General features: G+C 49.4%; 3 protein-coding genes and 2 non-coding genes across 5 annotated transcripts in view; 3 read left to right on the top strand and 2 right to left on the bottom strand.

The window, feature by feature from the left end:
* Window positions 1-1,117, bottom strand: part of LOC123018939 (histone H2A-IV) — a 2,324-nt gene extending 1,207 nt beyond the window's left edge. The window contains exon 1 of the mRNA XM_044421430.1: window positions 1-1,117. This exon is cut by the window's left edge and continues 1,207 nt beyond it. Coding sequence (XP_044277365.1) covers window positions 714-1,103 — 390 coding nt within the window. The 5' untranslated portion in view covers window positions 1,104-1,117 and the 3' untranslated portion in view covers window positions 1-713.
* A 325-nt stretch (window positions 1,118-1,442) lies between these two features.
* Window positions 1,443-20,000, top strand: part of LOC123018927 (histone H2B 1/2/3/4/6-like) — a 19,639-nt gene continuing 1,081 nt past the window's right edge. Inside the window, exons 1-2 of the mRNA XM_044421404.1 lie at window positions 1,443-1,865; window positions 18,972-18,978. Of these exons, the coding sequence (XP_044277339.1) occupies window positions 1,487-1,865; window positions 18,972-18,973 (381 nt within the window). The 5' untranslated portion in view covers window positions 1,443-1,486 and the 3' untranslated portion in view covers window positions 18,974-18,978. The remainder of the gene's footprint in view (window positions 1,866-18,971; window positions 18,979-20,000) is intronic.
* Window positions 5,196-5,730, top strand: LOC123018928 (histone H4). The gene has a single exon (XM_044421405.1). The coding sequence runs from the start codon at window positions 5,196-5,198 to the stop codon at window positions 5,505-5,507; it is 312 nt and encodes a 103-aa protein (XP_044277340.1). The 3' UTR covers window positions 5,508-5,730.
* On the top strand, window positions 6,290-6,361 carry TRNAM-CAU. Its single transcript has one exon. It is a non-coding gene; the product is annotated as a tRNA-Met (tRNA).
* TRNAM-CAU lies at window positions 6,584-6,655 on the bottom strand. Its single transcript has one exon. It is a non-coding gene; the product is annotated as a tRNA-Met (tRNA).

The following is a 20,000-nucleotide window of genomic DNA, read 5'->3' as shown; positions in this document are numbered from 1 at the left end:
GCTTAATTGTTGCGCGAGCGGGCTGCGTTGTGGTCACCGTGTCTTCTTGTCAGTCATATGTGTATCGTAGACGTTGTGCAAAGCTCTGAGAAGCGCGTACCAAATTTACATTGCAAAATTAGCGGAAAGACATAATGGCAAGTCCTCAATCTTACACCTACTTAAGCTTGATCTCAGCCAGACTTAGTCCAAGGAAAAAAGAGAGCTGCAAAGAAATCAAGTTTTTTTAGAAACCCGCTGAGCTCGAACTGCCCGGGAACACAGGTTGCCAGCGTGCCTTCTCTGTGCCCAGTTAGCTTCCGCTTTGTGGCGTGTGGTAGCAATGCTGTACATAGCTAGGCAGGAAAAGTCCCAGGACTTTTTCCTCTAAAATATACAGAGCACCACGCCACCAACATCTGTTATGGAAACCTACTGTAGATACTCCCTGTCTACACTCAGAAAACCATGTAATTGAAACTGGAATAACAAGTGCACGTTTTAGCGAGTCAATGGATGTTAATATAGGCACACAGAAAAAAATCTCAAAGTGGGGCTTCACGTTTTCCAGGAGGCCTTAAGACATGCCTTTATAAGCCAAAATACTAGTTGATCTCAAAGTTCCAGGGAACGGGCATGACCGAATCGGCTCTTTTCTGAAATTGTGGGTGGCTCTTAAAAGAGCCTTTGGGTTCTGAAGTCGCGAGGCGCTTCTCCAAAATACCTGGAGGCGCTTACTTGGCCTTGGCTTTGTGGCTCTCGGTCTTCTTGGGCAGCAGGACGGCCTGGATGTTGGGCAGGACGCCGCCCTGCGCGATGGTGACCTTGCCCAGCAGCTTGTTGAGCTCCTCGTCGTTGCGGATGGCGAGCTGCAGGTGGCGCGGGATGATGCGCGTCTTCTTGTTGTCGCGCGCCGCGTTGCCGGCCAGCTCCAGGATCTCGGCCGTCAGGTACTCGAGCACGGCGGCCAGGTAGACGGGCGCGCCGGCGCCCACGCGCTCCGCGTAGTTGCCCTTGCGCAGCAGGCGGTGCACGCGGCCCACGGGGAACTGCAGCCCGGCCCGCGACGAGCGCGTCTTCGCCTTGGCCCGCGCCTTGCCGCCCTGCTTGCCGCGTCCGGACATTGCGCTGCTTGGAGACGGCTCACAAACGCTCAGCGCCGAGAGAAATGTTTCCGCCAAAGGCGACCCGAGCCCTTTTATTTCCACCCCGAGATTCAGCCCGGCGATTCTTATTGGCTGGAGAGGGAAAGGCGCCGCGGCGCCCAATGGCGACGCGGCTTCCCGTCGCACCCAATGAAAACACAAGGCGCGACGCCATCCCCTGTGATGATTGGGTGGCTTTCCGGAAAGCTGCCGTGCTTCCCCTCGTCGCCTGAACGGACCAATAGCGAAGCGGAGGGTTGAGCGCCTCTGGCCGCGCTCGCTGTATAAATCGAAGAGCCGCGCATTGCGCGCCAGCATTTGGTTTTGTGTCTTCTTCCGCTTAGCGCTAGCAGAGCCTCGCCATGCCCGAGCCAGCCAAGTCGGCGCCCGTGCCCAAGAAGGGCTCCAAGAAGGCCATCACCAAGACGCAGAAGAAGGGCGACAAGAAGCGCAAGAAGAGCCGCAAGGAGAGCTACTCCATCTACGTGTACAAGGTGCTGAAGCAGGTGCACCCGGACACCGGCATCTCCTCCAAGGCCATGAGCATCATGAACTCCTTCGTCAACGACATCTTCGAGCGCATCGCGGCCGAGGCGTCGCGCCTGGCGCACTACAACAAGCGCTCCACCATCACCTCGCGCGAGATCCAGACGGCCGTGCGCCTCCTGCTGCCCGGCGAGCTGGCCAAGCACGCCGTCTCCGAGGGCACCAAGGCCGTCACCAAGTACACCAGCTCCAAGTAAACTTAGAATCGCGAAGAAAAACAAAGGCTCTTTTAAGAGCCACCTACCCTCTCAGTAAAAGAGCTTTAAGTTGCTAGAAAAACCTATTACAAGTTATTTTTATGTTCTCGGTCCTACTCTTAAAATAGACAATTTGAAGATGTATGTTAAATGAATTGGCTGGGTCATAACAGTAAATAATTTTCAATTAGGGTATCTTTTCCTCACTGCAATACATTGGCAAAATTCCAGAAATTATGCCAGCATGTCTTCATACATCTTGCATGATAAACTTCCTGGGTGGGTATGTTTTGTGCTCCCACTGTTTAAAACAGTTTCTGGACAAAGAAGTTGAAATGTCTGTATTCTTAAAATCTTAAAACATGCTGTTACACGTTAATCTGTGAGGTACTTAAGCCCCATACTGCTTGTATTTAGGAAATTCTAGAACAGACGCTTAATTCTTATCAGTTTGCAGACTGACACCCAACTCCGCTCTCCTTTCATGACCACAAGAAACTGCTTTCATTTTTCATCAAAGTGTGATGATGTTACATCAATAGAGTGGATGAGGGTAAATCAAACTGATCCAGGCTGGGGCACCTGGTTGGTTGAAAGTCTGAATATGGAACAGGAATTCAGCCTGTGTTCGAGGCAGCTACACAGTCCCTGAAGACGTAAGGTGACTCTTTGGCCCCCTGATTCAGCCCTGAATCTGATGCCCATTTTCGCTTGTGTTCAGGAGTGTACTTAGTGAGTCTAATGTGCCAGCCATGATCTTGTCATGGTGAAGCTACTTTAGTACATCCCATTTGGACCACTGTGATGAGTTTCAGTTAGAGTTGCTGCTGAAAAGTTCAAACATTGCAGCTGCCTCAGATGGTTGACTAGGGCTAGGAGAGCTCTTGTGATGTGATTGTTAAAGGTGTGGGACTGGGACTCAGGAAATCCGTGTTCTAGTCCCTGCTTGGCCATGAGCCAAGTGGGTGACTCTGGGACAGTCACAAACTTTCAGCCCAACCTACCTCACAGGGCTGTTGTTGTGGGAGTAAGATTGAGAGGGGAGAGGAGAGCGATGTAAGCCACTTTCAGTTTGTCAAAAGGAAGAAGTGGGATATAAATCTAAATAAAAACTTAAATAGTTACACACCGCATGTGATTCCTTGGTAGAAACTGCCTCACAGGTTACCAGTCTGTTTCTTGGCACTGTTCAGTGATCTTATGAAACCATATTTGCCTTGGGACCAAAGATGAAAGAAGAAAGCGTAAAAGCAGGACTGCAGTTGAATATTGAGAAAACAAAACTCAGGACTGCAGAAGAGTTACAGAATTCACTGTCAACATGAAGAAATCAAAACAGTGAAAGATTTTGTATACCTTGACTCAGTCATCAAGTCAAAAGGAGACTGAAGCCAAGAAATTCAAAGAAGACAGAGACTTGAAAGGGCAACAATGAAGGAACTAGAAAAGATAATCAAATGTAAGGATGTTTCACTGGAGACCAAGGCCAGGATGATCCACACTGTTTTAATTGTGATCACTGTGTGTGGGTGTGCCGCTGGCAGGAAGAAAATGGACCTGTTCAAGATAGGCTGCTCAAGGTCAGTCTTGTGAATACCCTGCAGTGATAGACAACTGAGTGCTAGATTAAATCAATCCAGAACTTGATTTAATCAACCTAGAAGCAAAAAAGATAAAACTGAGGCTGTCATGCTTCTGACACATCATGAGAAGGCAGGACTATCTGGGGAAAGTCAAAGGCAGAAAAAGGAAAGGAAGGCCAAGCAGGGGCATCATGGATAGTACTTTTGGGGGGCTTTCATTAATTTGCCATAATTTGGAGACAACTTGACAGCGACTGCTTGGGACCTGGCTATGTGAAATACTGCCATCTCTGCTTAGATCATTGGATCTCCTAAGATGACTCTTCTGTCAATCCTACTGCCATCTAAAACATATTTGTCAGAAATGCATGAAAGAATTTTCTTGGCTGCTCACAGATTCTGGGCCTTGCTGGATCTTCCTCTGCTGTTGCTACACCAGGAGCTGCAAAGAATAAAGATATTTTATTCAGAATATCTAGCATGTCTTTAGCTCACTTGCTGATGAAGGGCTTTTTAACTGGTTAGTTGTTTTATGCTTTTGATGTATTCTTTTATTGATCAATTGATTGATCACTTTGATCTCATTATCATTAGCAGCCCAAGTAACATTTTTGGTAGAAAGGCAAATCAAATAAAGAATCAATATAAAGAAAACAAAGCCCACGTACTGAAGCATAACATTCCACACATACCGTAAAAGTCTAGTCACATCTATGATACATACTTAGATGATACATATACATACATATGATACATGCATGCACTGCATGCATACAATATTCAAACCAGAAGTACCATTGAAGGTTTTCTTTTCATTCTTTGCCTGCTTTTCACCACCCTTTGATTAAAGTTTCTTGGGGCCTGAAAAATTAAAATTGATCTCTAGTTAACATCTATGGTCTACATGAAAAAGGTATAGTATTGTCATCTTTTTTCTAGTGCATGGCAGACACTAGCTAAGATGTTAAGATGTTTATCACAGCATCTATATGCTGGGTGAATTCACTGGAAACCTGAGAAAGAACATTTTCAGGCATTTTGTAAATATTGCTTCATGCATCAATTAAAAGTCCCATCTGTATATCCACCCACCTAACCCATCTCAAATTGCTGAAAACTTTTTACCAATGGGGAATGCACACTTAATTTTTATTGGTGTGTTAATCAAGAAAGTTGTTGCCTTTGTATGAAATGCATTAAAATGGAAGAAGAGAACACAATCATAGCACGGAATATTAGTGAGCATTTTGGTTCTGCACTGTAATGCCCACCTTATTCTGTTTTCTGTGCTCCAAATTCCAGTTTTTCTAAAAGGAGTGCTTTGTTTTAACAGCTGCCACAAGTCCTATATTAATTGACTTGTAAGAAAATTACTTTTGAAATTAGTTAAAATAGTGTGTGTGCTGTTGCTAATTTTGCAAGTCGCTACCAAGGTTAAAGCCATTCAAATAACGTAGGAAAAGGACGTAGCAAGAGCCAGCTTTGTACTCCCTTTTTCTAAGCAGGCGGGCAGGCGGGCGGGCGGGCGACGAAGGCGCCAACTTTCGAAAGAACAGAAAGCTTCTCGATTGGCTTGTTTGAAACTAGGCCGCCTCCTCTAATTGGATAGAACTCAGCCCGCCAGAACTGTTGAGCGGCAACTCCACCCCTTAGTTTTCTCTCTGGTCGGACACTTGGCTATATAAGATGCCCGCTGAGCTCTTCGGGGCACAGTTTCTGGTTTTCCAAGCAGACGAGTTGCAAGCATGTCCGGGCGCGGGAAAGGAGGCAAAGGGCTGGGCAAGGGCGGCGCGAAGCGGCACCGCAAGGTGCTGCGCGACAACATCCAGGGCATCACCAAGCCCGCCATCCGCCGCCTGGCGCGCCGCGGCGGCGTGAAGCGCATCTCGGGGCTGATCTACGAGGAGACGCGCGGCGTGCTCAAGGTCTTCCTGGAGAACGTGATCCGCGACGCCGTGACCTACACCGAGCACGCCAAGCGCAAGACCGTCACCGCCATGGACGTGGTGTACGCGCTCAAGCGCCAGGGCCGCACCCTCTACGGCTTCGGCGGCTGAGCGGCCGACCCGACCCTGCCTGATCTGAAGTAGCAAAAAGGTCCTTTTTAGGGCCACCCACGTTATCCGAGAAAGAGCCCTTCACTTACTTGTCTTTTCTAAGAAAAGGAGTAATATAAGGAGTAAACTGGCTAGTTGGTGTGGGTAGAAGAACGTATGTTAATACTAATACGCCCTCGAGCAATACTCGAAGTCTCGTAAATTCAATATTTGTATTGTTGGTTGCGAAGTCGTGTCCATCCCCATGGACAACATTCCTCCGTGCCTTCCCGTCCACCATCCCCCGGAGTCCGCTTGAGCTCGCACTATTTCTATAGGGGGTGCTATTTTCCGCTAATTGAGGTCATAATCCTACGCATGCTCGGACGGAACAAACCTACGCCTCGCAAACCAGATACAAAAATACCGTCCTAAGCATATTCTTTCTAAATGTTCGTTCTCCTAACCACGTAACAGGCAGCCCAGAAAGAGAATGGAGGGACCGCATTCCCGTTGCTTGTTTTCAAGAAAGGTTAACCTCGGGGATTAAATGCCCAAGCAGCGTACGTGCCTTGGAATAAAGATGATTTTTTTCTAATGCCTTTAATCCTGCCGATCTTGCCTTAGACTGTAGTGATGAAACTTGGAAGTCGCTAGGTTAAAGGAGCCGGCTCTTGCCTGTGGGTAGCCCCCGATTACATTCGTGACAGCTTCCCTGTTTCATCCGCAGCTTTCGTCCTTGCAAACTAGCAAAGCGGAAGCGGCATCTCTTTTCTTCATACAATAGAGATAAAAACCAGAGAAGCAGAGTGGCGCAGCGGAAGCGTGCTGGGCCCATAACCCAGAGGTCGATGGATCGAAACCATCCTCTGCTAGTCCCCTGAGTTTTTTTTCTTCCGCCTGGAATCTGGTTTTTAATTCTTTGCAGCGCTTCATTCCTTTTGTTCGCGAACCAAGTAATCCATGCATTCCATTACATTTGTATTCTATCCGATCGCTCGTGTTTTTAACACAAATTCAAAAGAATAACACCAAGGCGCGAACATTCTCCCGTTCCGTTTTGCCCTGTTAGCTAAATTTTATTTTCTAAAACAGATTAGCAGAGGATGGTTTCGATCCATCGACCTCTGGGTTATGGGCCCAGCACGCTTCCGCTGCGCCACTCTGCTTGACACTTCATTCTTCCTGACCAGAATTAAAATTCTGCAAAGCCACAGAAAAACGTAAATATAAGATCCCATGATATATAGCACAGTAATAGCAGTGTTACCCCAACATAGTGAGTTAATGGGGTCGTTCTCAGGTAGAATTTCAGCTTAATATTCATTTGGGTTGGAATGAGGACAAGTTAGTCGTGACTGATCGTTTTTAAAACCCACTGACTTGGATGCATCTCAGTGGGTCCAACTCACTGAGTTGAAAGGGACTTAATGACAGATATATTTGTAACCGCGGTTTCACACTGCACTCACGAATTTGGACCGTGTCTGTCAATTTCATCACTGCTGGGGGGCGGGATGGGGGAGGAAAATGGGACCAAATAAGTGGGCGTGATGACCAGGAAAAAAAAAAGTAGAGATGCCTTTTCTTTTCTGGGTACTTAGTGTGAAGCCTCGGCACTTTGCAGTGTTTAAGGATTATATCGAAAGCAATGTGCCAGGATCTCTGTACATCTGTAATCTTATTTTTGGAGGATGCTTTTCAAAAGCAGCCATACAAATACCTGATTTTTCTAGTGATCAGATGCATTAGAACAGAAATCTTATTTCAGTTTCCCACGAATCACTGGTATTACGAGAGAGGGAGAAAAAGCTATCCCTCTCCACACCAGGTATAATTTTAAAGGTCTCCCCTTATTCACCAATTCCGAGACTGTAAACTTTCCTCTTAGGGAAGTTGCTCCAATTCTTCTTGACTTCGGTGTGCGATCCTGTGTAAATTTAGACAGAAAAATGGTCCACAGCTCCCACCCTGCCCAGCTGGAAACTGTAGCCGCCTTTCCTGGCTATATTTGCACGAGATTGTGCCTTAACAGCTCCCAATCCCCATAAACTATTTTACAGTACCTTAACTACAAAAAGGTATTACTGTGGAAGAGTTTTGTGGATCAGAGTTCTTCAGATACATCAAGAGTTGCCTGGATTTCTCCCCCTGCCACCCCAAAAAAGAATATTAAGTTTTTTAATTATACTACTCAAGTTTCCTTCTTGTGCCAGTTTCAGGTGTGTATTCCAGGCTACTTGATGGAAACCTGCAGCTTTTTCAAGGACACAGATGGCGGAAGGGGACCCCAGAAAATTTCTCAAAACAGGGAATTATATTTTTGGAAGGAATTGCTAAGTATAGCTAGAGGGATTCTGCATATAAAATAGAAGTATGGTAGTCATCTTAGGTGTATTAAACTTACTCCAGGGACTCAAATGTTACGATCTGTCTATAGCCCATGAAATCTCATTAAAACAATTTGTTCAGGTTTAATGTAATCATTAGAGATCGGTCTCTGGGGAGAAGTATTCTCCAACAAGTAATGAAATCCAGCACGGACAAAAAACACCTCTCAAGTGGCTAGAAGCAAGTGTGGAATTTTCTTCTTTTAAAAGAGGTAATAAACACGTCTGTAATATGCATTTTGCTTGATCTAAGAAACATTTATTGAAGTCGCTTCCTTCATACTGATTTCATTTCAATGGCTCAGAAGAGTAGTTAAAATGCAGCTTACAAATGTTTCAAAATATCCAATTATAATTAGGCTAAGCCCCCAGAAAAGACAGAGGTTCCTTTATTTTAGACAGCTCTTTCTTCCTATGAATACCATTTCCCGAGACAGAAACATCAGACCAAATAGACTTGGAGCGTACAACTGGGGTGGTCAGAGTGGACTTTCCTTCTACGAAAAAGCACACCTCCAGCCCTTTGAAAATACTTCACAACACCTGCAAGACCCCGATGAACAGGTGAGCAGTGGAGTAGGGGGAGGAACAAGAAAGGATACTGATGGAGTGGAACCTTTCCGCCTGCAGGAGGACAAATTCTGGCTCCAACCCGAGGTCTCTCATTCACGAAGATAAAAGAGGAGTCCATACAAATCGGGTCTCACACACAAAATCCACCCAATGGGCAAATCTGGCAGATTGAATGGTGGCCCACCGAGCCAGACCCGGCTTATTGGCTCTGCAACGTCATTCGATATTTGCAGCGTGGTTTCCCTGGAACTTTGCTGAAGCCCGGATGGCTCTAAGGGAGTAAATCACTGAATCGCAGTGTTGGAAGCTGCCACTTACACATTTCCACTGAGTATTTATAACAGCTCCCATGAGCTCAAAAATTAAAAGCAACTGACCTTAATGGATCTTTAAAAGAACAAGCATGCTTGTTAAAGAAAAAAGAAAGGTCCTACAGGGGATGTTGGGGATTGTAGGCCTTTACTCCAGTCTAAACATGGATAGAATTTTGCCCTGAACACGAAGACACCAATTGCTTTTTAATCATAAACAGGTCTTCCTCAGTAGTCCAACAATATTGAGGACTGAAGCCTGCCTCTCATTGGACTAAGTCCAAAAAGAATGCAGTGAAGGTCCCCCCTTGGAAATAAAAGGGAAATGGATCATTATAATATCTTTCAGCCAAGAAAACTCTTTCTTGAATAAAGCATCCACAATTACATACAATCAAGTAGTTTTCTGATAGGAAAATTGGATCCAGGATCCAAAATGCTCTCTGTAAGTTAATTTTGGTTTAGCCATGGTTGGGAACCTTCATATAAAGGATTTCAGCTTCTGTTCTTCATATAAAGGATTTCAGCCTGGTATCTGTTCTCTGTCCCCACATCCTCCCACCCCCCTCAGTATCCAGGGGGAATAGGATAAGGAAGATTTCTGCATGGACACTGTTCTACCCTAAGAGTCTGTTCCAGAAAATCTCTCATCCCCCAGGGCAGATCAAGGATATATGCAGAGGAAAGATGGAAATCCATTCCACCAGCGGTTCCCTCCCACTGAAGGAATGACACCACTGGATACATCAGTTTGTATCCACAGCCTGGAAAAAAAGGAAAAATGTGAGCTTTAAACCTGCATTTGCTGCTATTCAAATAAATGCAAGCATTAGCATAGGAGGCTTCCGCAGAACACCCTTAAATTGCTCCATTACCGAGAAAAACAGGTAACCTTGGCTGAGTTTTATACAAGTGACTTCCTAAAGCCAGTGACAAAATCCGGCCTCGAGGGGGCTTCTGCTTGAAAGGGATGGAAGAGTAACCAATTCTGCAAACACGTCTTTGTCACTGCAGTGTTGGGATCATGGCATCATCAGGAAAAACCTGAAAGAAGAAAGCGATCATAGAAGAGTCGGGAGGGGCCAGAGGGGCCCTGGGTTCAATCCCCTGCCCAGTGCCGGCCTCCAAGTCAAGCCGTCCCTCTGAGATGGCTGCCCAGTGGCTTCGCGGTGAGCAGGAGGAGCCACTCACGTAGAACCGGCCGTCCATAGAAATAACCGCCGTCTCCTGGCCTTGATCTGCCATGACTTTACAACAAGAAGAAACAGAAACTGACAGAAGAAAGCGCACCTAGGCTGACTGGCTACCTGTTTAGCACTGGAGCTCTTAAGCGTTCCTGCGCTGGAGACTGGGTGGATTAGTGCTTACACGGGGAGACTTCTTTAATGATTTGTGATTTTATTTCCATGTTTTATTTTCGGCCTAAACTTTTCAGTCTCCCAACATTTCCCTTAATTATTTTCCTGGGAGTGAAGATAAGCAGAGATTTTTATGGTCTGATTATTTTGATATGAGGACACGGTTATTTTTTAAAAAATGGTATGTATATTTTACTGAAGAACTCTTGATGTTTGTTTTGTATGCTTTTAAAATTCTAATTATTGCTTATGATAATCTTTTATTATTGTTAACTCTACATTGCCATCGTCTTTTCAGGTGACACCTCTGTTACATATTTGTTTGGCTGAGATTTTAGGACAATTTGAATATTCATATTGGAAATTAAGATACTATTAGATAATTGCAGAAGAAAAAATTACATCCATAGTGCAACTGGCATAGAGGCACTTAAATGTTTGTTCATGGTAGAGATACATCAAGTTGCTTTGAATTTTGAGGCTGCCGAAATTGTCACATGCTTGAAAAACTTCATGTGTTCATCCGATATTATTTATACCAACCTGATCCATGATTTTTTAAAATCAGTGACTATGCCATCCTGACGAAATATTTCCTCGTTACAGTGATGTGCTCCTTTTTATATTCTTTCCCTGATGGGCCACCATACAAATTGGGTGAATCTGTCTTGGTTAAGCCAGCTCCAATATAAAATAATTCTCTTTGAGATGGTGGGATGGAAGGGGAACCCTAGACAAATTAAAGGATCGCTAGATTCCGTCTACACACAAAGCAAGTCGGATAGGCCAACTCTTGAGTTACAACACCAATTCTATAACACGACAGCACTGGACCAAAAGTTCTGCAAGAAATTCCGGCACATTTGAAAGGGATGGGGAGAACTAAGTCTGGAGTGGCGACATTCTCGCATTCTTGCACATTTGCGGGGTGGGAAAGGCAAATGGCAGAAGGAGGGCCACACTCGTCTTCTTTCGAGAAACTGCTTTTGTCACCTAAGAAAAGGGTCGTCGGACTTGCTCTTCCTTGGACCTCTTCCTCCTCTTGGGACCGACTGCCTGCATCTACGGACCCTGGGGAGCATCCCTCCAAGCACATTATGTCTGGAGCACGGTACTGGGACCATATGATGCCCACCCTAAAAGACCCACGCTAGTTGCCAAATGCTTACTTCAAGGTGATGCTCCCAAACCTCAAATCCCCTGAACAGCTCAAGAGCCGGCTACCTGGTGGGCAGCCTTGCCACCTTCTGACATCGGCCGTTCAGGGGCTCTCTGGAGAGCACGTTTATCCACAGCGTCCGTTGGGAGACACACACTGGGACCCTCTCAAACTGTGGCCTGCGGACTTCTCCTGACTCCGTGAGCAGAAGCGTCTTTTCACATTAGCCCCTTTAAACACGTGTTTCACTGTTTCTATTTTTAGCATGCTCGGTTTTTCAAAGGGCTTTGTTGCTGCATTCGTTATTTTTTTTTTAATAGTGCTCTGTGTGGCCAAGTGGGGACTCGAACCTGGATCTCCCAGCTCCCCAGTCCAACACTCTCACCACTACGCAATCCTGTCTTGAACTGCAATATGCCACCTTGAGGCTTTTAATAGCAAAGGGGGCAGTGTGCGCCTATTCAGAATAAATTTAAAAACGAGGAACGGGAGGTGAGGGGAAGAAGGAAGGTTGCTAGGCATCCCATCCTTCCACCGAGGCAGCAGGATACAAACTAGTCCAGGACCAGCTCTGATCGCAAAGCCAGTCTTGGTTTTTCTTTTTTAAAGCTGGACGCAGGACAGAGAGAAGCCTCAGTTGCTACTCCTCTTGTGTAACCCTACATCCCTGAAAAGGAGACGGTTCCAGAAACAACTTCCGCATCCTCACAGCCCAAGAATGAGGCTCCCAACGGTGGCCACGGTGACACTGCTTCCCCAGCCCGGACACGATCACGACCACGTCAGACAACAACGAACAAGTATGTACAAGCCGACCGGCTGACCAGAGCAAGCCCCCAGCTCGCGGGGTTCCTCAGTCCTCCTCGTGCTCCTCGTCCACTCTCAGGAGCTCGTCTTCCTCCTCGCCGTCCAAGTCCTCCCTCGGCCCCATGGCGCTCTGGGAGGCAGACAGGTCCCCGAGCGAGAGCCTCCAGTCCTGGGGAATGAGGTGGCGGTTCCTCCGTATGAACGAGAACATCTTCACGTTGGCCGGGGAGAGGTTCCTGCGGCGGTCGCCCTCGGCGCTGGCGGCACTGGAACCGCCGGAGAGCTCCTCGGAACGCACGGCGGTGGGCGGGCACCCGAAGTGGAAGACAGCCACCTTGAAGAGGGCCGGCCAGACCCCCATCTTCCCTTGCCAGTACAGCATCGGGTCGGCGTTCTCCCCGATGTGGTCCACGTTGTCGTGGAGGTACTCCTCCACCTCCCGGAGGGCTGCGGCGGCGCCCCCTTCCGTGGCCAGCCCCGTCACGGGGTCGCTTTTGGTGATCGACCGCCAGCGCTTCATGGTGAACTGCCAGGCGGCCGAGCCCGGGGGGCTGCTGGAGCCCAGGGCCTGCTGGGGCGACGAGTGCCCGACGGGTGGGAACTCCGTGTCCGGCCCGGGGGGCACGTAGGACCTGGTGGCCAAGTCCAGGATGTGCTCCTTGAGCTCGGCGGCGTCGCTCATGTCCGCGCCGCCCAGCTTCATGGTCGTGATGTCCCTGAAGCGGGGGTCGAGGAAGGCGGCCACCCGGTAGATCATGCTCCCCTTCATGACGCGCAGCTGGCTGCTGGCCTCCAGGCAGTCCAGGGCCTGGGTGGTGAGGTGGGCGGCCGTGTTGTTGTTCTCCTGGTAGTACCGGGTCCGCAGCGCCCGGAGCTGCTCCTCCAGGAACCACAGCAGGGGCAGAGCCTGGCAGAGCGTTGCCTCGGGGCGGGTGACCAGGGCGGCGGCGTCCTCGAAGGGCTTGAGGATCTCCAGCAAGCTCTTCATGGCCTTCCAGTCGGGCGGGGTCAGGTGCAGGTGGGAGACTTGCTCCTCCTCCTCCTCCAGCATCACCCCGACCGCCTGGCGCTGCTGGTAAAGCGACTCCAGCATCCGCAAGGTGGAGTTGGACCGGGATCGGGCCTCTGGCCCCAAGGACTGGTGCAGGCCCAGGTTGGCTTGGGCCTCCAGCAGCCGGCGGCGGGAGGCGGCGGAGCGGTTGTAGCGGCCGCAGATCCACCGCGAGGTCTTCAGCAGCCGGTTGACCTGCGCGTCGGCGGCCAGGAACGCCTTGGTCACCAGCCGCAGGCAGCGGGCGAGGCAGGGGAGGTGCTTCAGCCGCAGCTCCCGCACGGCCTTGGCGGCGTTGGCCCCGTCGTCGGAGACCACGCCCCCCGTCTTCAGGTCGTGCAGCCAGTCCTGCAGGACCTCCCGCAGCTTGTGGCAGATGTCCTCGGGCGAGCAGGGCCCCTCGAAGGCGCACACGGACAGGGTGGCGTGCCTCCGGGACAGCCCGCCCGAGAAGTCCGCCACCCAGTGGCCCGTCACGGAGAGGTAGGTGGCCACGGGCCGGGTGGCCCACGTGTCGATGGAGATGTGGACCGTGCGGCCCACGCTGCAGGCCACGACCTGGCGGACGGCCCGGGACACCACCTTGGAGAGCTCGGGGACCGCCTTGGTGGCGAAGAAGGTGCGGCCGGGCACCTTCCAACGGGGCTGGGCGGTGGCCATCAGCCGCAGGAAGCCTTCGCTCTCCACGTAGGAGAAGGGCTGCATGTCCACGGCCAGCATCCAGGCCGTGTCGGAGGCCAGCTGGACGGCTGTCGGGTGGGTGGGCGGGTAGTAGGGCTGGCTCCGCTCCTGCCGGGCCAGCTGGAAGGCCGGCGTGGCCGGCTCCGCGATCACCGCGGGGGCGCCGTGGGACCTCTCCTTCAGCGGCATCAGCGGCGAGGGCGGCACCACCGCGACGCCTGGCAAGTGGAGGCCGTGGTGGACCTTCAGGTGCTTGTGCAGCGCCGTCGTGCCCGGCCGGGTGCCGCCGTCCTTGCCCCGCCTCACCCGCTTCTGGCAGGTGCTGCAGACGGCCACGCAGGGCTCCCTCGGGTCCAGGGTGAAGTAGTCCCAGACGGCGGAGGTGGTCTTCTTGGGCACCGGGGGCGGCGCGGCGTCCCCTGCCAGGGCGTCCCGGTCGCGCCCCCGCTTGGAGTGAGAGGACGCATGGGCCGGGACGTGCGCCATGGGGCTGAAGAAATGCAGCATCTCCATTCCCGCGGGGTGGACGGCTCTGCCCACGCCCACGGGGGACACGTAGGTGGGAGCAGCGGCCGGCGGAGGCAGGATATGAGACGGGGACAGCGAAATGATCTCCGGAGCCTCGTCATCGTCCTCCTCCTCCTTCTTCAAGTAGGAAAGCATTTCGTGCACCCCGGAAGGGCAGGGCTGCTTCGCAACCGCCTGGGCGGACGTCGTGGGCGTTGACGGGAAGGTGCGCAGCTCCGGCGGCTCCTCCTCCTCCTCCTCTTCCTTCTCCTTCAGGTAGGAGAACAGATCGTGCACCGTCGACTGGCAGGACTCCTCCTCCTCCTTCATGGCCGGCTGCAACGTGGTCGCCGGTTCCGTCACCATGGGAAAAGGCCCCTGGGAACCGCTCTCCTCGGCTGTGCCGGGGAAAGGAGAATCCTGCAAATGAGCGGACTTCCTGTTGTAAGCAGCAAGCTGGGCTCGTTTTCCCCGGCCACGCCTAGGCATCATGGCATGAGAGTCCTGCAGGGGGTGGCAAATAACAAGAGGTCTCACTTTCCGTCCCTCTGCCTGCATCCCTCTGGAAGCCAAACAGTCCCACCCCAAACCTAGGCATTTAATACCCCGTAAAACCAGAGTTCCAACCCTCTTTCAGATTCCACTTTGGAGAAGCTCTTGGGGCCAATGTAGGAAAAAAGCAGGATATAAATCAAAAAATAAATAAATATATGCTGGGTATTTTAAAATATTCATACTTATTTAAATATTCATACCTATTTGGAGCAAAAATTAATATAAGACTGGGTCTTATATTAATTTTTGCTCCAAAAGACACATTAGGGCTTAACACTGAGTGGTAGCACAGACTTCAAACTTATCCTATGCTGAGCGATTGTGCTTTAATTTTTGCACTGCAAATATATCCTGCTTTCTTCCTCTTGTGAGGAACCCAAGGCAGCTTGCAGTCATCCTCCTTCTCTCTATGTTATCCTGACAACCTTGTGAGGTAGGTTAGGTTTAGGATCAGTGACTGGTCCAAAATCATACAATGAGCATCATGGCCAGGTGAGGACTAGAACCTAGTCTTCTGGAGTTTCAGTCTAATGCTCTAACCACTGTGCAACACTATCTGTCAATGTACAGACCTTCCTGGCCTTGTGTACACAAACCTATGCAACTGAATTGGCTGTGAAGTATGAATTGCATGCTGTAAAGATTCATCAACAGCTTCTTGAAAATTCTTAAGGGCTACTGGTCATGTTAATCTTCATCTCCTCTCAAAGATCTCCAACAAGTGTCGCTTCTGGGGTGACTTCATAACCCGAAGTGAAAGTGCCAGATGTAGACTTCTAAAGCATTGTTCTGGCTGGAATTTTCTGGCAGGGATACAATCAGCACGGGAATGGATTTCAGCGATCTGTAAGCACTGACAATATGTTTTTAATCTTCCTGAAGCTATGCAAACTAAGAATATCTGCATAAGAATAGCAAGACCATTTACTGTTTCTGCATGATAATAGTTTTGGCCTGCTAACTTTGAAAAATAATAACCTGGATAATTGCACTCAGTGGGGCTTACTTTTGATTACAGTTGCATAGGGTCATCCTATTTGTGACTTCTCCTTCCCCCAGTAGCCTAGAACAGTGATGGCAAACATTTTAGAGACCAAGTGCCCGAACTGTAACCCAAAACACACTTATTTATCGCAAAGTGCCAACACTGCAATAAAACTTGAAAACGGAGGTTATGTTTAGAAAAAAACAACTCACAGACAGTCCAAGCAAATATATATATTTATCCTTGGCAGTGTACTGATTCATCATGTGAAAGCTTGGACGAGCCGCAGCTAATGAGTCGTGGCTCGTGATGTCATCACCTGGTGCCACGACTCCTTTCCGAGCAGGCGCATGGCCCCTTTGTGCACTGGTATCCAAAGCTTGGCTGCTGGGGCAATGCTGTGGCTGACAGAGAGGGCTCTGAATGCCCGCGGTGGCACACGTGCCATAGGATCGCCACCACTGGCCTAACCCTACCCTGGAGCACACCCCTAACCCCAATATAGGGGTAAAGTTCCATTGAAAATAATGCGATTTTGGAAAAGCCTTCCTTGGGTAGCTTCTTCTGCCCTGCTCATCATTTCTGCCCATTCTGAACATGTTCCAACCATCAAAATCAGGCCAGGACACCTCCTTTTTCTAACCCTAACCCTACCCTGGGGCACACCCTAACCCTAGCATAGGGGTAAAGTTCCATTGAAAATAATGCGATTTTGAAAAAGCCTTCCTTGGGTAGCTTCTGCCCTGCTCATCATTTCTGCCCATTCTGAACACGTTCCAACCATCAAAACCATGCCGGGACACCTCGTTTTTCTAACCCTAACCCTACCCTGGGGCACACCCTAACCCTAACATAGGGGTAAAGTTCCATTGAAAATAATGCGATTTTGAAAAAGCCGTCCTTGAGTAGCCTTTTCTGCCCAGCTCAACATTTCTGCCCATTCTGAACACATTCCAACCATCATAATCATTCTAGGACACCTCGTTTCTTTAACCCTAACCCAGTGATGGTGAACCTTTCAGAGACCGTGTGCTCAAACTGCAACCCAAAACCCACTTATTTATCGCAAAATAGCGACACTGCAATAAAACCTGAAAACAGCCAGTCCAAGCAAATATATATACATATCCTCGGCGGCGGAATGACCGGCCATACAAAAGCTCGGACGAGTCACAGCTAAGGAGTCGTGGCTCGTGTGGTCATCACCTGGCACCGCTACTCCTTTCCAAGCATGCGCATGGCTCCTATGTGCACCATTATCTGACGCTTGGCTGCTGGGGCGATGCTGGGGCGACTTGGCTTGCCTGCCGTCAGGGAAGGCTCTGCGTGCCCGCTGTGGCACGCATTCCATAGGTTCACCACCACTGGCCTAGAACCAAGGACCTACAGTTTGGGAATTGTATAAATCTGTGCGAAATTAACACACTTAATATTAAGTCACGGATTATAATGGAACAGATGGATTTTGGGGTTGAATTCGTGTGCCATCTTGTTTTATTTTCTTTTGTTCAATGCATTTTAATGGTTGCTTTTATTCTTATAATGTTTAATTGACATTAATCCATTTAGAAGGCCCTCGGGCCAATTTAGCAGAAAATAAGTCTACAAATAAATAAAATAAAAATAAATTTGAAGACAGGGTTCCATCTGAGAGGCTTTCTGGGTTGTTCTGTCATTCAACTTCCAAATTCTGCAATCTCAAAGGGAATTGAAGAAAGTCCAAAGTATTGGATTGGTGTATATTAATGTTTAAAAACCAGTTCAGTGCAAGTCATTTTATGGCACGCTTCAGCCAGAAAGACTCCTAGAGTGGCTTTTGAACAAAAACTAAACAGAAACAGAACTGTTCCTCCTGGCAAATTAATGTAAGGGAAAAGGCAACATGGGTACTAGATGCTTAATAACAAAGATGAGCAACTGCATCTATGCTCTCTCGGAAGATATTGCATATGGTCCCATCTGTATTTGAGATCTAGCCTTCAAATACTGAGAGACCTTTCTTCCGTCGGCTTTTTCCAACCTCAACAGAAAGAGGAAAACCGCTCATTTCATGCTCAATGGAACATTTCCTCCCTCAGGAATCTCCTAGTCCTGGGAAGACTCTGTAAGCCACACATTTCTGCCACAGGCATGTGGTTTGCTCACTGGGCCCTTTGAGTGGCAGAGCCACTGTGGGGCAACCTGATCTCCTACAGGCAAATCCTTCAGAAGAACATCCAAAACACACACATACTGAAGAGGTTCAGAAAGGCTTGGCAGATCCCTTTTTCCCGTGCAGAAATTCTAACTGATTCGCAAAATATTGCTGCTGATTGTAACTGCTACTTTCTAAGCGCCTTGGCTCTTTTGGAGATGGAGAACAGTCACTCCATTCCAGCTGCGAATTGCACTGAGAGCCACCCTGGCCTACCTTACTGGGCTGTTGTACGATTTACAGAGATTCGGTACGTGAAGATTTGGTACTGCGGCGAGTTCAGAAAGAAACTGCCTCGCCGTCCCAATACCCACTATATAAAATGCAGCCGCTGGTGATGAGAGAGCCCAGCACGGGTGATCATTATTCTTTGTCGTATTATTGGCACTTTATTGGAATAGATCCGCGCCCCCTCCAGCGCGGGCTCTCCCTGATTTACGGGCGGCACGAACGCCGCGCCCGGGGCCCCCGCGGGCCAAGCCCGGGCACAAAGGCGGCGGCCGCCGCTTGCACGCGTCCAGGCGAGGCACACTCACCAATCCAAGATGGAAGTCGGCGGCGGCTGCCCGGGAAGCAAAGCGGGGAAAAGGCCGCCCGCTCCCTCGGGCGGACTGGCCGCCGGCAGCCGCGAGGGGCGCCGCGCGTCGCAGGATCCCGCGCAGCGCCGCGCCAGGCGCACCGAGCGGACGCGCGCCCGCACAGGCACCGCCGCCCCGGAGCCGCCGGGCTTGGACTCGGTCCAAGCAGAACGCACGCACAAAGCCCCCCAAACAACGGACCCGGAAGAAAACCCGAAAACGCCCGGATGTTCCAAAAAAAAGGGGAAAGAGGGGGAAAATGCGGCCCCGCGCAGGAAACCCGCCTCGTTTCTCTCCCGCGCTCCGGCGTCTGCACTTACTGGGTTGTAAGATTCGGATCCGGGTTCGCAGATTCGGATCCAGTTCAGCTGGGAAGCTTTTAGGGGCTTTGCGGCTAAGTAAGCGTGCCCGGGAGCAGGGAGCACTTACTGAAGGGACTCGGATTTAAGGGAGATCGCCTCCACGCAACTCCGCAGACCCGTGTTTTCCAGGAGCTAAATCCCACCGATTTTCATGGGGCTTACTTAGGCATAGGTTTGTAGCTGCAAAATCGTGATTGTCAATATAAGCGGATCACTATTGGAGTTTAAGAATGATTGCATACGGAGGCAGGGAGGCAAAATTTGCCTTATTCTCCCAGTATAGGTACCCCCTCCCCAAATAAATAAAATCTATTTATTTCTCAAAGAATGCCAAGAATATAATAGGGCGCATCGTTTTTTTCCCCTTTGAACCCAGTTAACCCTACTAAGATCTTTATGCAAGACTAATTTAGGTCCCGTTGATTTCCAAGTAGGACTGAGTCTGGTTCCTACGAATAGTTTACTGACTGAAGGCATTGAGTGCCTTCCTTGTTCCACTAGGCAGGGTTTGTTTCAGTCCACACATTCCACTCTGACATTTTGGTTTAGTTCTAACAGTGACACTGCTGAATTGTTGGTTTGGCGTTCCCGCCGGACTGTAGCCATTAAACTGTTTTCCACTTTGCAGGACCCTGGCAACTAGAAAGTTAATTTGAAAGCATGGTCACATGATACAATAAGTAGCCAATAAGGAGAGGGATTTCTGGATGAAGCTCTGTATTGGTACAATCCAATAGCATTCCAAAGTTTGAAGCCTACTTATTTGCATACTTCCAACTGTGGAGTGTGACGTTAATACTCCTGCGGCCAATAAAAGCGTTGGAATTAGGAGTCCTCATTTCCATAAGTGGCCTATAAATAGCGGAGCTTCACAACTGAGGCGACACTGTAGATTGTGACCGAGTGGTTCGTGCGAGGTCATCCGAGATGCCCGAGCCCGCCAAGTCGGCGCCCGCGCCCAAGAAGGGCTCCAAGAAGGCCATCACCAAGACGCAGAAGAAGG

This window comes from Varanus komodoensis, unplaced genomic scaffold (genome assembly GCF_004798865.1).
Source record: "Varanus komodoensis strain SLA01 unplaced genomic scaffold, ASM479886v1 scaffold119, whole genome shotgun sequence".
In the NCBI taxonomy this organism is placed as follows: Eukaryota; Metazoa; Chordata; class Lepidosauria; order Squamata; family Varanidae; genus Varanus; species Varanus komodoensis.
This window is presented reverse-complemented; position numbering and strand designations above follow the sequence as displayed.

What these genes read in the sequence shown, in the direction of transcription:
- LOC123018928 (XM_044421405.1), top strand. Translation starts at nt 5,196, where the DNA reads ATGTCCGGGCGCGGGAAAGGAGGCAAAGGGCTGGGCAAGGGCGGCGCG.